Consider the following 15,687-nt stretch of genomic DNA (forward strand, 5'->3'; position numbering starts at 1 on the left):
ATCCAATGTACCTGATCCTTCTTTGCACCAATTTTTGTTCTAATGTATAAGATCAGTTATACACTGTGTGCAGAATTATTAGGCAAATGAGTATTTTGACCACATCATCCTCTTTATGCATGTTGTCTTACTCCAAGCTGTATAGGCTCGAAAGCCTACTACCAATTAAGCATATTAGGTGATGTGCATCTCTGTAATGAGAAGGGGCGTGGTCTAATGACATCAACACCCTATATTAGGTGTGCATAATTATTAGGCAACTTCCTTTCCTTTGGCAAAATGGGTCAAAAGAAGGACTTGACAGGCTCAGAAAAGTCAAAAATAGTGAGATATCTTGCAGAGGGATGCAGCACTCTTAAAATTGCAAAGCTTCTGAAGCGTGATCATCGAACAATCAAGCGTTTCATTCAAAATAGTCAACAGGGTCGCAAGAAGCGTGTGGAAAAACCAAGGCGCAAAATAACTGCCCATGAACTGAGAAAAGTCAAGCGTGCAGCTGCCAAGATGCCACTTGCCACCAGTTTGGCCATATTTCAGAGCTGCAACATCACTGGAGTGCCCAAAAGCACAAGGTGTGCAATGCTCAGAGACATGGCCAAGGTAAGAAAGGCTGAAAGACGACCACCACTGAACAAGACACACAAGCTGAAACGTCAAGACTGGGCCAAGAAATATCTCAAGACTGATTTTTCTAAGGTTTTATGGACTGATGAAATGAGAGTGAGTCTTGATGGGCCAGATGGATGGGCCCGTGGCTGGATTGGTAAAGGGCAGAGAGCTCCAGTCCGACTCAGACGCCAGCAAGGTGGAGGTGGAGTACTGGTTTGGGCTGGTATCATCAAAGATGAGCTTGTGGGGCCTTTTCGGGTTGAGGATGGAGTCAAGCTCAACTCCCAGTCCTACTGCCAGTTTCTGGAAGACACCTTCTTCAAGCAGTGGTACAGGAAGAAGTCTGCATCCTTCAAGAAAAACATGATTTTCATGCAGGACAATGCTCCATCACACGCGTCCAAGTACTCCACAGCGTGGCTGGCAAGAAAGGGTATAAAAGAAGAAAATCTAATGACATGGCCTCCTTGTTCACCTGATCTGAACCCCATTGAGAACCTGTGGTCCATCATCAAATGTGAGATTTACAAGGAGGGAAAACAGTACACCTCTCTGAACAGTGTCTGGGAGGCTGTGGTTGCTGCTGCACGCAATGTTGATGGTGAACAGATCAAAACACTGACAGAATCCATGGATGGCAGGCTTTCGAGTGTCCTTGCAAAGAAAGGTGGCTATATTGGTCACTGATTTGTTTTTGTTTTGTTTTTGAATGTCAGAAATGTATATTTGTGAATGTTGAGATGTTATATTGGTTTCACTGGTAAAAATAAATAATTGAAATGGGTATATATTTGTTTTTTGTTAAGTTGCCTAATAATTATGCACAGTAATAGTCACCTGCACACACAGATATCCCCCTAAAATAGCTAAAACTAAAAACAAACTAAAAACTACTTCCAAAAATATTCAGCTTTGATATTAATGAGTTTTTTGGGTTCATTGAGAACATGGTTGTTGTTCAATAATAAAATTAATACTCAAAAATACAACTTGCCTAATAATTCTGCACTCCCTGTATGGTCCTTTACCTGTGACGATGACTTGAGGATTTCTTTGGCTTCTTCTTCTGTAATTTCCTCCGTCTTCACTGATTTAATGGTTTGCTCCCCAGTGGACCTGGACCTTTGGTGACTTGGTTCTTCGTCATCTTTATCCATGAAAAGAGACATTTCAGTAGAAAGCCTGGGATCCATCAGTGTGGTGTCTGCCTCAGGAACCTGGAGCTCAGGCTGAATGTAATATAGAAATTTACATCATAAGCCTTATATTCTAATAAGCACATAAGGAGCCACTTAAAGTGGTACATATTAAATGTACATCATTTCAGCTTGCCATGTTTTAGGGCTCGAAAATGTAAGATAAGTTTAGATAGGTGGTGGTGTGAATGCTGAGACCCCCACAGATCACTGGAATGAGAGGAGAGAAGCGCGCACATATCGGCACACAAGGGTGGTTGCCCCTTTATGGCCCTCACCAGTATAAAACTGCACCATATATACCAAAAATGTACATCTGTGCATGTGCTGTACAGGAACTGCAACTCACCCAACTCACCAAGAAAAAAATATATAGCAACCAATAGTTGGTATAAAAGAGAAGTATCTATTCCTGCAACACAGCGATCATCCAGCCTGAGCCCCTGTGATAAATGTGCACATCTTTTTTTTTTTTTAAATCAGATCTTTTTTATTGAGTGTTTACAGTGTAAATACATTGTTGTACAGATCTTACATTAAAAAAAAAAGATATACAAACATAACTTATATAATGCTGACAACAATCAGGCTACCAAACAATCAGCATTACACTAATTTTCACCCTTCCCCCCACCCTTCCCCTCCCGCCCCACTATAGCACAAAAGTACAAAAATACAATATTAGACATTGTTGTTCAGACGTCGAAACGACAGCCAGGGTTCCCATAATTTCTCAAATTTTGATGGGCATCCACACTTCTGGTATACCACCCGTTCATAACTTAACATCGTGTCTACTGCCCCTAAGAATTCACCTAGGGTGGGCGGCGCTGTCTGTATCCAATGCAAGGCAATTAATTTCCTAGCTACATATAGCACTCTGCCTATCGCTATTTTATGTACCTGACTAGTGGCCAGTTCAGAAACATAGCCTAGCATACATACTCTAGGATCAAGCGAAATCCGTACCTCGTATGCGTCATGTATAGTCTGAGTTACCATTTTCCAGTATCTCCCTAGCCTCTCACACTTCCATAGCATATGCATCAAGTCCGCAGCTTCCACAGAGCACCTTGGACATTCAGCCGTAGGTCTATAACCTATGCGGAACAACAAAAAAGGTGTCTTGTAGACCCTGTGGACTATAAACAGCTGCGAGAGTTTACGACCCTCGCTTAAGGAAGAGAGAGGTATTACCTCTAGTATGTCAGACCATTGATCATCCGTTATTTCGCCTACATCCTTTTCCCACTTGCCCCTAGCCACCAGCGGGTGTAATAGCAAAAACTTATCTAGTAGCAACTTGTATACACTGGAGATCATCCCTCTTTTCTCCCCTTTGGAGAGAATTTGATGTAGTGCGATATCTCTCCCAGCCATCACAGTCGGACCCTTAAATGTGGAATTGTATGCGTGTCTCACTTGAAGGTACTTATAGAAGTGAGTCCTGGGTAGCTCATACATCTCTTGCAGCCTGGAGAAGGACATGAAATTTTTATCTTCCAGCAAGTGGCCTAATCTCAGGATTCCCTTCCTTTTCCATGCTCCAAAATCAGACAGAGAAAGGAACTCCGGCAGCACAGGATTGCCCCACAGTGGAGTGTATTCTGTACTGCCAACAATTCCCCTTAGCTGCTTAACCCTGTTCTATGTAGACTGCATCAAATACCCCAGATCCCCCATCGGACCACCTTTCCCGGCACCTTTAGTCTCCAGGAGCAACATTAGGTCCCTAGTTGACAAGCAATGAGTAAACAACTGACATGTCACCTCACTCTGCTCTGGGTCCATCCACCCTTTGAAGTGCTGGCATTGTGCAGCCAGGAAATATACCCAAGGGTTTGGTATTGCAAGACCCCCTTCCGTCTTAGGATATTGCAGTGTTTCAATTTTAATTCTCGGTTGCCCCTTGCGCCAGATGAGCTCCCTGAAAATAGTATTAATCTGATCAAATTTAGACTTTGACAGCCAGACCGGGGAATTATGCAAAATATAAAGTAACTGGGGCATCAACACCATTTTAATAAGATTCGCTCTTCCCGCCACCGATAAATATAGTTTACACCACACCCTAACTTTACTCCTAAACTTAATAACTAGTGGATCAAAGTTAAGGCGTTCAAAGTCCCGAAGTCTGGGAGATACAGTACAGACCAAAAGTTTGGACACACCTTCTCATTCAAAGAGTTTTCTTTATTTTCATGACTATGAAGGCATCAAAACTATGAATTAACACATGTGGAATTATATACATAACAAACAAGTGTGAAACAACTGAAAATATGTCATATTCTAGGTTCTTCAAAGTAGCCACCTTTTGCTTTGATTACTGCTTTGCACACTCTTGGCATTCTCTTGATGAGCTTCAAGAGGTAGTCCCCTGAAATGGTCTTCCAACAGTCTTGAAGGAGTTCCCAGAGATGCTTAGCACTTGTTGGCCCTTTTGCCTTCACTCTGCGGTCCAGCTCACCCCAAACCATCTCGATTGTGTTCAGGTCCGGTGACTGTGGAGGCCAGGTCATCTGGCGCAGCACCCCATCACTCTCCTTCATGGTCAAGTAGCCCTTACTTTCAAAGTTTTCCCAATTTTTCGGCTGACTGACTGACTTTCATTTCTTAAAGTAATGATGGCCACTCGTTTTTCTTTACTTAGCTGCTTTTTTCTTGCCATAATACCAATTCTAACAGTCTATTCAGTAGGACTATCAGCTGTGTATCCACCTGACTTCTCCTCAACGCAACTGATGGTCCCAACCCCATTTATAAGGCAAGAAATCCCACTTATTAACCCTGACAGGGCACACCTGTGAAGTGAAAACCATTTCAGGGGACTACCTCTTGAAGCTCATCAAGAGAATGCCAAGAGTGTGCAAAGCAGTAATCAAAGCAAAAGGTGGCTACTTTGAAGAACCTAGAATATGACATATTTTCAGTTGTTTCACACTTGTTTGTTATGTATATAATTCCACGTGTTAATTCATCGTTTTGATGCCTTCAGTGTGAATCTACAATTTTCATAGTCATGAAAATAAAGAAAACTCTTTGAATGAGAAGGTGTGTCCAAACTTTTGGTCTGTACTGTACATGTATACCCAGGTACTTAAAGGATACCACGCACGGAATATTTCTTTCGTGCACAATCTGCGACTGCGCTTGCCCATCAAGCAGCATAATTGCCGACTTACTCCAATTTATAGTCAGACCCGACAGGGCACCGAAGCGGTCAATAATTGTCATAGCCGTTGCCAGGGATGGGCTAGTGTCCCCTAAAAAGAGCAAGGTGTCATCTGCATACATCGCCACTTTATTGTTAACTGCCCCATATTGGAACCCCTGAATGTCTGAGGACCTGCGAATCGCTGCAGCTAGAGGCTCAATCGCAACTGCAAATAGCAGAGGCGACAACGGGCACCCCTGTCTAGTGCCCCGGCCCAAACAGAACTTGGGGGACACCCCACCATTCGCCCTAATACATGCTTTTGGACTAGAATATAGCACCCTGACCCAGGATATGTACTCTTCTCCAAATCCCATACACACCAAAACTCTCCACAGGAATCGCCATTCAATGCTGTCAAAGGCCTTGGCCGCGTCTAAAGAAAGGATAGCTCTATCTCCAACAGTTTCAGCTGGGAGTTGAATACTGGCAAACACTCTTCTTATATTAATTGATGTGGATTTCTGAGGCATGAAGCCAGTCTGATCAGAGTGTATGATAGACAAAATCACTTTAGATAGACGCGTGGCCAATACCTTCGCAAGCACCTTAACATCCGTGGAGAGCAAGGAAATCGGTCTATATGAGTCAGGGAGAGAGTGATCCTTGTCCGGCTTAGGAATGACGACTATAAGCGCCTCCTGCATAGACAGAGTTAACACCCCCCTTTCCTTGGAGTAATTAAGTACCTTCAACAGTTCCGGGAGCAGTACTTCCGCAAAGGTTTTATAAACTTCCGCTGGAAGACCATCTAAACCTGGCGCTTTGTCGTTAGCCATAGCACCCAGTGCTGCCCTCATCTCCTCCAACTCAATCAATGTGCACATCTTTAGACTGACTTTCGCGGTCTACATTTTAGACAGGATTTGGTAAATCTGCCTCATTCTATGAATAAATTGACAACAGATCTCCGCTGGTCCCCATTACAGTTAATAGGGTCGGACGGAGATTTACAAGCTTCTGGCAACGCCAGAACAGCCCGCCACATCCCTAGCGATAGTGTGATACTAGCCTAACACTCAGTTAACAGGTGCCCAGCGCTATTATATTACGGGGGATACAAGAATTTACTAACAGACTTGTCAGCAGAGCTGTCAGGTCCTCTTCATGGCAATCCTACCTGCTCTGGAGGCTGAGCTTCTGCCTGTGATGTTTCAGGATCGTCCAGATGAGGCTGAATTGTCTCTTTTTCTTCTTCATGGGTTTTCTCCTCCGTAGTTTCCTGAAATAATAATAATTATAATGTATTTTTCTCTAGTTTAGCATATGTTCTTACACGGATAACTAAAAGGGGTTGTCTCACTTCAGCAAATGGCATGTATCATGTAGATACAGTTAATACCAGGCACTTACTAATGTATTGCGATTGTCCATATTGCCTCCTTTGCTGGCTGGATTCAGTTTTCCATCACATGATACACTGCTCGTATCCATGGTTACAACCGCCGTGCAATAAGAAAAAGCCCCAGCCTATGCACACTCCCACACTCCCAGGCACCAGAGAAGCCGGTGCTTTTTCCTATAGTGTGAAAGCACAAGGACCACTGATGGATTACGGGGTGGTCGTAAGCCCTGGAAACGAGCAGTGTATAATGTGATGAAAAAATGAATCCAGCCAGCAAAGGAGGCAATATGGACAATCACAATACATTAGTAAGTGCCTTGTATTAACTTTATCTACATGATAAATTCTATTTGCGGAAGTGAGACAACCCCTTTAACAGGGTTTTCCCAATACATATATTGGTGGCCTGTTCTTAGGACAGGCCACCATTATCAGATGAGGGTCAGACTGTTCACTTGAATGTACAGAGCTCCAATATCATCCACAGCCACTACAATATGAACAGAGATACGAGGATTTCGGTTGGAACGGTAGACTATCTTAAAGGGGTTCTCCCATGAATAATGTAAAAAATTAAAATCAGACATCATATAGCACATGACAGTCTCTTTCTAACAAAGCTAGAACCAGCCCTGTACCTCACATGGATCCAGAGATCTCCCCATTTATATCCAGCTGACAGCTCAAGGGGAGTGTCTTTTCTGCTGCAGCTCAGGGGGCGTGTCCATGCTCTCCCTATCACAGCTCTGGAGGCGTGTCCATGCTCTCCCTATCACAGCTCAGAAGGCGTGTCCATGCTCTCCCTATCACAGCTCAGAAGGCGTGTCCATGATCTCCCTATCACAGCTCAGAAGGCGTGTCCATGATCTCCCTATCACAGCTCAGGAGAAAGTTGAAACATGAAACTGAGCATGTGCGGCCTTCTCAGTGAGCAGGTCAAAGAAATAGGAAATTAAGTGGCGCTATACAGATACGTTTTACTGAATAACTATACAAAATGTTTAATTACATGCAATTACAAAAGTATTCAGACCCGGGTGCTGGTTTGAAAACTGTAGAATATTTTTCGTGGGACAATCCCTTTAACTGCATGGGGGTCTTCCCAAGATCGGACATGTTGAATTTCAACACCTGATCTTTTTGTTCTCAGGGAAGACAATCAACCGCCATAAGTGTACAGCAGCGACTTACTCGCCTCTCTCCATTGACAAGAATTATAAGCTCAACCTATGGCTATTGAAGATGTATTGGCATCTTTAGAAGAGCCGTCAAGAAGACTCGGAAAACCTTTTTAATTGACCACCACATACCCAGACCCCAGTGTGTGTGCGTTCGTACATCGGAGAAAACAGACGGGGTTCAGGACCTGATGTGAGAGATTAGACACAATAGAGCACTATGAACTTGTGTCACTAAGGGCACATTCAGACAACACTGCCGTGTTTTGCGGTCAGCAAATGGCAGATCCGCAAAACACAAATGCCGCCCGTGTGCGTTCCGCAATTTGTGGAACAGAAGGCCCATTATTGAAACATGCTCTATATTTTTTGTGGGGCCGCGGAACAGAAATACGGATGCAGACAGCATACGGTGTGCTGTCCGCATCTTTTGCAGCCCCATTAAATGAATGGGTCCACATCCATTCTTCAAAATTGCGAAATGGATGCAGAACTATTCATACTGTCGTGTGAATGAGCCCTAACATGTTTTCATATTGCTCTTTAGTAGAAAAATTGCCCTAAGTTGTTGAGTATTAGAAAGGTGGGTTTGACTTTTTTTTTTACAGAAAGTGCACCACTCCTGTGAATGGGCTGTGGATGGTATTGCAGGCCAGCCCTCTTCACATGAATGATCTACAATGCCAAACACAGCCCATCCCAAAGGCGGTGCTGTTCCTGGGGGGAAAACTCTGACCCTTTTTTTCCTAATCCCAAATAACTCACTAGCTCAACACTTACAATACTTACATGGATGTAATATGAATAGCAAAGGAAGAAAAAAAACAGTGGGGTCGATAGCAAACACTGGAATAGGGGTCCACTTTCATATGACCACCAACGGCATATGGTGGGCTCAAAAAGTGAAAAATGGATGCTTATCATGGACACCACGCTGTCCATGGCATCTTCCTTCTTCCTTGGTCTCATCCCTCACCAATGGAGACTCACTAGGCCGCACAGCAGCTGCTATGTCTCCTAGTCTTGTAGGGGAGCTCATTGCAGGTAGACATTGGATCTGAGAAGAATGGTTCTTTCACATTAGTTTCACAAACATTTTACCCAGCTGCATGAGAATCTAAAAGAAGACTTACCCCAGATGTTATGTTATAGTCCAGTCCTAATACACTCTCCATTAACTCCTTTATCATCAAGTCTGAAGCCGTATATGACTGAGGAGACCGCAGCGAGGCTATTATTTCATCTACCGACCTGGCTGTGGTCTTAACTGGTGACACCACACTTATGGTTGCTCTTTCTATGGTTCCCTTTGCACTGTTGTGGTCCCATTTTGAGTCAGTAGCAGGAGGTTCCTCCACATGAGGCAATCTGTCTGCTGTAGGAGACAAGGAGCTTGTGGGGTCACCACTGCCAACTTGACCTTGCTCTGATGTAGCCAAGGTCTGGGACTTCCTCAAATGCTTTTTCTTTTTCTTCTTACTACGTTTTACTCTTTTTTCCAAGTCCTCACTATCCTGGGAATCAGAACTGGAAGACGTGCTACTGTCATCACTGTCTTCAGCTGACCTAACATCAAAGTCTTTCTTCATCTTGAAGGAAGATGCTGGTGTCACTTTTTGCTTTTTTGACACCTTCTTCTCTATGACTGGAAACTTTCTAGCAACACGGGGCTTGACCGATTCCTGGGGCATGTAAGATCTAGGCTTTGATGGTGGCTCTGGGCGGGTGAAAACCATAACAGGTTTGGTTGTCCCAACCAATGATGCAATTGCGGGCCTCTGGACATTGTGTTCAGTCTCCGGAACATCTCTGTGCAACGGCGCCTGGTCTTTTGGTTCTTGAGTAATATTTCTAGACATAGAAGTGGCAGCTTTTGATACTATACCGGCTTTATTCTCATCATTGTGCGGTATCTCGGCCTCTCTTCTCGACACCGCAGAAGTTGGTGCAGCTTGACAGACAGCTGGAGATGGCTTGCTTCTAACCCCAGATCTTGGACGTGAGAGAGAATTAAATTGATTTGACAGGGGGATAGAAGGGTCTTGCATCAGAGATAGGGGTGAGCTGCTTTTGGGCCTGAGTTCCACCATATCATGTCTGATAGCCCTATGAGGAGGCTTAAGCAATCTTTCCAGCTCTTTCTTCGTTCTCAACTCCTCTGCATAATTGAGTCTAAAATGCAAATGGCCCCTTCTGTCTGACATCTCTTCGGTGGTTGCCTGTATAATAAATTAACAAGAGCATTAGCTTTTTTCCACCAGCGCTGCTTTTCATTTTCAGAAGCATGACTCGGTATTTGGAAATAATCTAGTGGTCGATGCTTCCTAAATACGCAATTTAATGCACTGTTAAATCTAATTTTCCTTGCCGTTACCGCTGATCATCTCACAGAAACGTGCCCTGATGGGATAATCCCACTCATCACACATTAATTCCAGTCACAGATTTCTCAATTTAGCAGGTCAATCTTATTTCACTGTTTGCGAATTATTTTACCCGCTTATCCCCCACGTTGGCGGGCTTCAGAAATATGATTTATCGAGGGGTGAGCAGCATTGCTGTATAGCTTCATGCCTTCTCTGCACAACTCCCCGGGAATTGTCATTCTCAAGCCTAGAAATGGACGGTTTCCTCCGCAAAAACTCACAAACTGCCTCGAGAGAAAGCCACAAGTGTATAATATACAATAACTAGGCCTCACAGAGCTGGTGGCCCCTCACGTATAGCGCCTCAGTATAAGGGTCCATTCACGGGTCCGCATCCGTTCCGGGAATGGGTGCGGACCTATTCATTCTCAATGGGGCTGGAATCGATGCGGAGAGCACACTGTGTGCTCTCCGCATCCGCATTTCTGGAGTGCGGCCCCAAACTTCCTGGGGCGCGGCTCCACAAAAAAATAGAACATGTCCTATTCTTGTCCGCAATTGCGGACAAGAATAGGACATGTTCTGTGGGGGGTGCCGGCCGAGTGTATTGTGGATCCGCAATACACCACGGACGTGTGAATGGACCCTAACACCATTTCACGGATATACTCCACTCAGAAGCAGTGATTCTAGGGTGTTATACCCTTCCAATACGTGCAGCATCTGAACGAACAAGGAACAAGCTATTTCTATGTGAAATTGGAGGCAAACCTGAGGCAGGATGCTGCGGCTTCCTTCCTTCCATGGCACTGCGCGTAGAGGAAAAAGAACGCTCCGTGCCAACACCAAACCTCATCCTAGCTGGCAGGCATGGTGGGGGAAGCATCACGGTTTGAGGCTGCCTTGCAATCATTGAGGGAATCACACATTTTGAAGGGGTTTTTCGAGATAGTGGGGGTCCAACACCAGGGACCCCTGCCGATCAGTTGTTTGATAACGTACTGGTGCTCGCAGTAGCACCGTGGCCTTCTCGCAGCTTTGCCTAGACCAAGTGACGTCATGTACATCGGTCACGTGGCCTAGGCGCAGCTCAGCCCCACTGAAGTGAATGGGGCTGAGCTGCAATACCAAGCACAACCACTATACAATGTACGGCGCTGTGCTTGGTGAGCTGCGAGAAGACCGCGGCGCTACTGCAAGCATCGGAGCCTTCTCAAACAGCTGATCAGTGGGGTCCAGGCATTGGACCTGCAGGGATCATATACTGATGACCTATCCAGAAGAAAGCCTTGGAAAATCCCTTTTAGGGTTGCATATAAGATAGAGCATGTGCTATTCTTGTCCGCAGCCACGGACAACAATAGGCATTTCTATCACGGGGCCGGCCATGTGCAGCACGTACGTGGCCGGTGTCCGTGTATTGCGGATCCGCAATTTGCGAATCGCAAAACACTTGTGAACGTGTGAATGGACCCTAAGGTGTATGTGAGGGGCAGGGGTCCATGACTTCAACCTGAAGAGACGCTGGTGACCCAAAGCAAAAAATGTAAATCAGCTAAAGAATGGTTGAAAAAGAGGATCTGTGTTTTGGAATGGTACAGTCCTGACATTAACCCTATGGAGATGCTGTGGTATGTCCTGAAGGCCTCCCAGAAGTGAAACACATTTGCAGGGAGGAATGGTCCGATATTCCTTCTAAACAGTGCGGAAATCTAATTTGAAGCTACATGAAAAGTTTGGTTAAGGTGACTCCATCTATAAAGGGGGGAGGGGGGCTACAAGGGGTTAATTCAAGGGTTCACTTAATTTTCCTCCCTGCGCTGTGAATGTTTACTCAGTGCGCTCAAAGACAGAAATGGCGCAGTGCAGTGTGCTTGTCTATCACTGTGATAACAATCAGACGTCACGTGGAGCCATCACCTGGTGCTAAAACCTTCCTTTTTTGCGTAGAACGGAACTACGGATGCGGACAGCACATGGTGCGCTGTCGACATCTTTTGCGGCCCCATTGAAATGAATAGGTCCGCACCGGTTCCGCAAAATTGCGATACGGATGCAAACCCGTTCATACGGTCGTGTGAATGAGCCCTTAAAGGGAACCTGTCACCGGGATTTTGTGTATAGAGCTGAGGACATGGGTTACTAGATGGCCGCGAGCACATCCGCAATACCCAGTCCCCATAGCTCTGTGTGCTTTTATTGTGTAAAAAAAACTATTTGATATATATGCAAATTAACCTGAGATGAGTCCTGTCCCCGAGAGGAGTCCTGTCCCCGAGAGGAGTCCTGTCCCCGAGAGGAGTCCTGTACGTGAGATGAGTCGGGGCCAGGACACATCTCAGGGTAATTTGCATATGTATCAAATCGGTTTTTTTACACAATAAAAGCACACAGAGCTATGGGGACTGGGTATTGCGGATGTGCTAGCGGCCATCTAGTAACCCGTGTCCTCAGCTCTATACCCAAAATCCCGGTGACAGGTTCCCTTTAAGGATGTATTAACAAGTATTATTCACAAGTCTGCTTACCTTGAGACAAGCAATTAAAGGGAACGTGTCATCAGAAAATGTTTAAAGGGGTTTTCCACCTAGGAACAAGCTTTTGGCAAAGGGCTCAGAGTGGGTTAGAAAACGAATCACAGGCTGAGGACGGTCGCGGCAGGTGGATTACGTGTCAGTGCAGACTGCGAGCCCTGGCAGATAGCGGAGGGTCAACCTCGCATTTCTTCTGCAGGTTCCAGAGCAAATACAGTATACATGGTGGATTCTGCTGACGTGTGTATCTGCCGTAAAGATTACTTCTCAGCAGTCATCTCATTACCATAACAGGCAGGATTACAATGCCAGATAACACAGATAGATAATAAACAGATAAAAGTAGAAAAAGGCCTCACACTCATGATAGAAAAATATATAATAAAAGGTCTTTTGTTCGGCCGTGTGACTGTGACGTTTCAGCGATAGAGCCTTTGTCTTTCGTTGAGCTGAAACGTCGCAGTCACACGGCCGAACAAAAGACCTTTTATTATATATTTTTCTATTGTTAGTGTGAGGCCTTTTTTCATTTTTATTTATTGGGAAATAGTCTAGTCCCCGGGGCTTGCACCTCTTTTTGTTTCTTCCTTTTTCCAGTGCTGCCATTATGTAATAGATGTAGATAGATACACGATCCACTGTTGTAAATGGGTGATGTCACAGCTCAGCTCCTCCCCCTCTCTGCACAATGACCTCTACACAGGTCCATGCAGCTGCTGTAAAGCCCCCTGCAGTTCAGGCAAGATGGCTGCCCTCATAATAAAACTGGGGCCACACTCAATTTGTATCCTTTAAAGGGGTTTTCTGAGTGTGTCATACTGGCGACGACCTACCCTCGGGGTAGGTCAGCAGTATCTGACCGGTGAGGGTCTGACTCTTGGCCTCCTCCTTGCTGCTGGACCAGTGACATTGTGTTCATCCATCGTACAGCTCCATAGAAGTGACTGGGGCCGAGCGAGATACCGAGCACATCCGCTGTACAATGTACGGCGCTGAGCAGGACGTGGTGCTCACGCCTTCTCAAACAGCTGATCGGTGGGGGTCTCGGGTGTCGGACCCCCACTGATCAGATACTGATGACCTATCCAGAGGCTAAAAAGTTATCAGTATTAAACACTTGGAAAACCCCCTTTATGTCATCACTAGCTGCACAGAGCGGAAAAGGGCCCCTTAAAGGGTAGTCTCACTTCAGTAAGTGGCATTTATCATGTAGAGGAAGCTAATACCAGGCACTTACTAATGTATTGTGATTGTCCATATTGCTTCCTTTGCTGGCTGGATTCATTTCTCCATCACATTATGCACTGCTTGTTTCCATGGTTACGACCACCCTGCAATCCATCAGCGGTGGTCGTGCTTGCACACTATAGGAAAAAGCGCCGGCCTCTCTGGTGGCCGGGACCGTGGAAGAGCACAACGGTTAGTGCTTTTTCCTAAAGCATTCAAGCACGACCACCGCTTCTGAATTGCAAGGTGGTCTGTAACCATGGAAACGAGAAGTGTATAGTGTGATGGAAAAAGGAGGCAATATGGACAATCACAATACATTAGTAAGTGCCTGGTATTAACTTCCTCTACATGATAAATGCTATTTACTGAAGTGAGACAACCCCTGGTCAGCAGCTGCCATGTCTGGTATTACGCCCCCCAGGCACATGGCACTGCCAGGAACTGCATGAGACACATGGGGACTACAGTCTCCCTGCCGCCAGCTGATACATTGGTGCATCCCCAGCGCTCCCCTCCACACGCCATACAAAGAAGGACAATACACGACATTTACAACAAATCAATAAAACGCGTCACTAGTTCTGCGGTAACGTCAGGCAGAGGAAACGCTGGCGGCCAGCACACCTAGCGCTCGGTGTGTATAGGCTGTAGCGGTGCGCTGAGGGGTGAGTTCGCTCCTACACCCACCTATATCTCCGGTTCCGGTGTCCCGGGTCACACACCTCCCTGAGGAAAGCGCTCCCGTTACCTAGCAACGCCCGGGGACTCCGACCGCAAACTTCTCCACATAGCAACAGAGCAGGGACTTTCCAGCGCCCCGCCTCCACATTGTGAAGCACCCGGGCCGTGCTCGCTGCTCCACTCTAGTGGCGGACTGTGGAACTACAGGCTAAAATGGCTACAATCAGGCACTCATTTCACGGACGTGTGCTGTACCTGTACGTGTTCTCCACGGACAGCACGCGTCCCCATTCACTTTAGGGCTTGTTCACATGAACATAAGGGCTCCGTGCCCATCCTGTGGACTGCAAATTGCGGTCCGCAATGCACGGGCACCGACCTCGGGGCAGCCGCATGCAGATTGCAGACCCATTCACTTGAATGGCGTCCGCACGGAACACCACAGAAGCACTCCGTAGTGCTTCCGTGGGGTTCCGTTCCATGCTTCCGTTCCACACCGCATCTCCAAGTGAATGGGTCCGCATTCGTGATGCGGAATACACACGGCTGGTGACCTGTGTATTGCGGAACCGCCGTATGCGGCCCGCAGCATGGGCACGGAGCCCTTACATTCATGTGAACAGGCCCTTAATGTGAGTATTCAGACCTCAGTGCTTTAGCGCGGTCCGTGGGTCCGTGTTTTTAGCACGGATGCATGCTCTATTTTGTCCGTGTTCACGGATCCGTCACATCCATTATAGTCTATGGGTCCGTGAAAACCATGGAGGCCATCCGTGTTGCATCTGTGTTTCACGGATCATTAGGAAGAGATGCTTTGAAAATTATTTTTTAGCTGTTCAGTGTCAGTGAAACACGGACAGCAAAAACGGACACACGAATCCTTCACGGACAGCTTCAGGGATGCATCACTGACCACCTGCCCACGGACTTGAGCAGGCTGCTTTTACACATAGGTTTTCAGCGGCGTTTTCTGCGTTTTCACAATTCTGCAGCGATTCCAGCTCCAGATGTGTCTGAGAAAGCGAGGAAGGACTCACACACACAAAGGTTTTTTTTCCGAAAAAAAATAAAAATAAATAGAACATGTCCTATTATTATCCGCATTATGGACAAGGATAGGACGCTTCTATTAGGGGCCGGCTGTTCCGTTCCGCAGAATGCACGCGGCCGGTATCCATTTTGCAGACAAGAATAGGCATTTCTATTATGGACGGCCCGCTCCATTCTGCAAATTGTGGAACGGCATCCGTGCTTTGTGGCTCTGCAATTTGCAGACCGCAAAACGCGCCTCAGTCATGTGCATGAGGCCTAATAGTGGGTGGAACCTATGT

The 15,687-nt window shown here is 46.0% G+C and overlaps 1 protein-coding gene across 1 annotated transcript in view; it reads right to left on the bottom strand.

Moving 5' to 3' along the window:
• TTC6 (tetratricopeptide repeat domain 6) overlaps positions 1-9,404 on the bottom strand; it is a 158,791-nt gene extending 149,387 nt beyond the window's left edge. Inside the window, exons 1-3 of the mRNA XM_040410990.1 lie at positions 8,679-9,404; positions 6,143-6,244; positions 1,638-1,838 (exon numbers count right to left, since the gene is read on the bottom strand). Coding sequence (XP_040266924.1) covers positions 1,638-1,838; positions 6,143-6,244; positions 8,679-9,404 — 1,029 coding nt within the window. The remainder of the gene's footprint in view (positions 1-1,637; positions 1,839-6,142; positions 6,245-8,678) is intronic.
• Positions 9,405-15,687: the final 6,283 nt, after the last annotated feature.

Source organism: Bufo bufo, chromosome 11, assembly GCF_905171765.1.
Source record: "Bufo bufo chromosome 11, aBufBuf1.1, whole genome shotgun sequence".
Classification (NCBI taxonomy): Eukaryota; Metazoa; Chordata; class Amphibia; order Anura; family Bufonidae; genus Bufo; species Bufo bufo.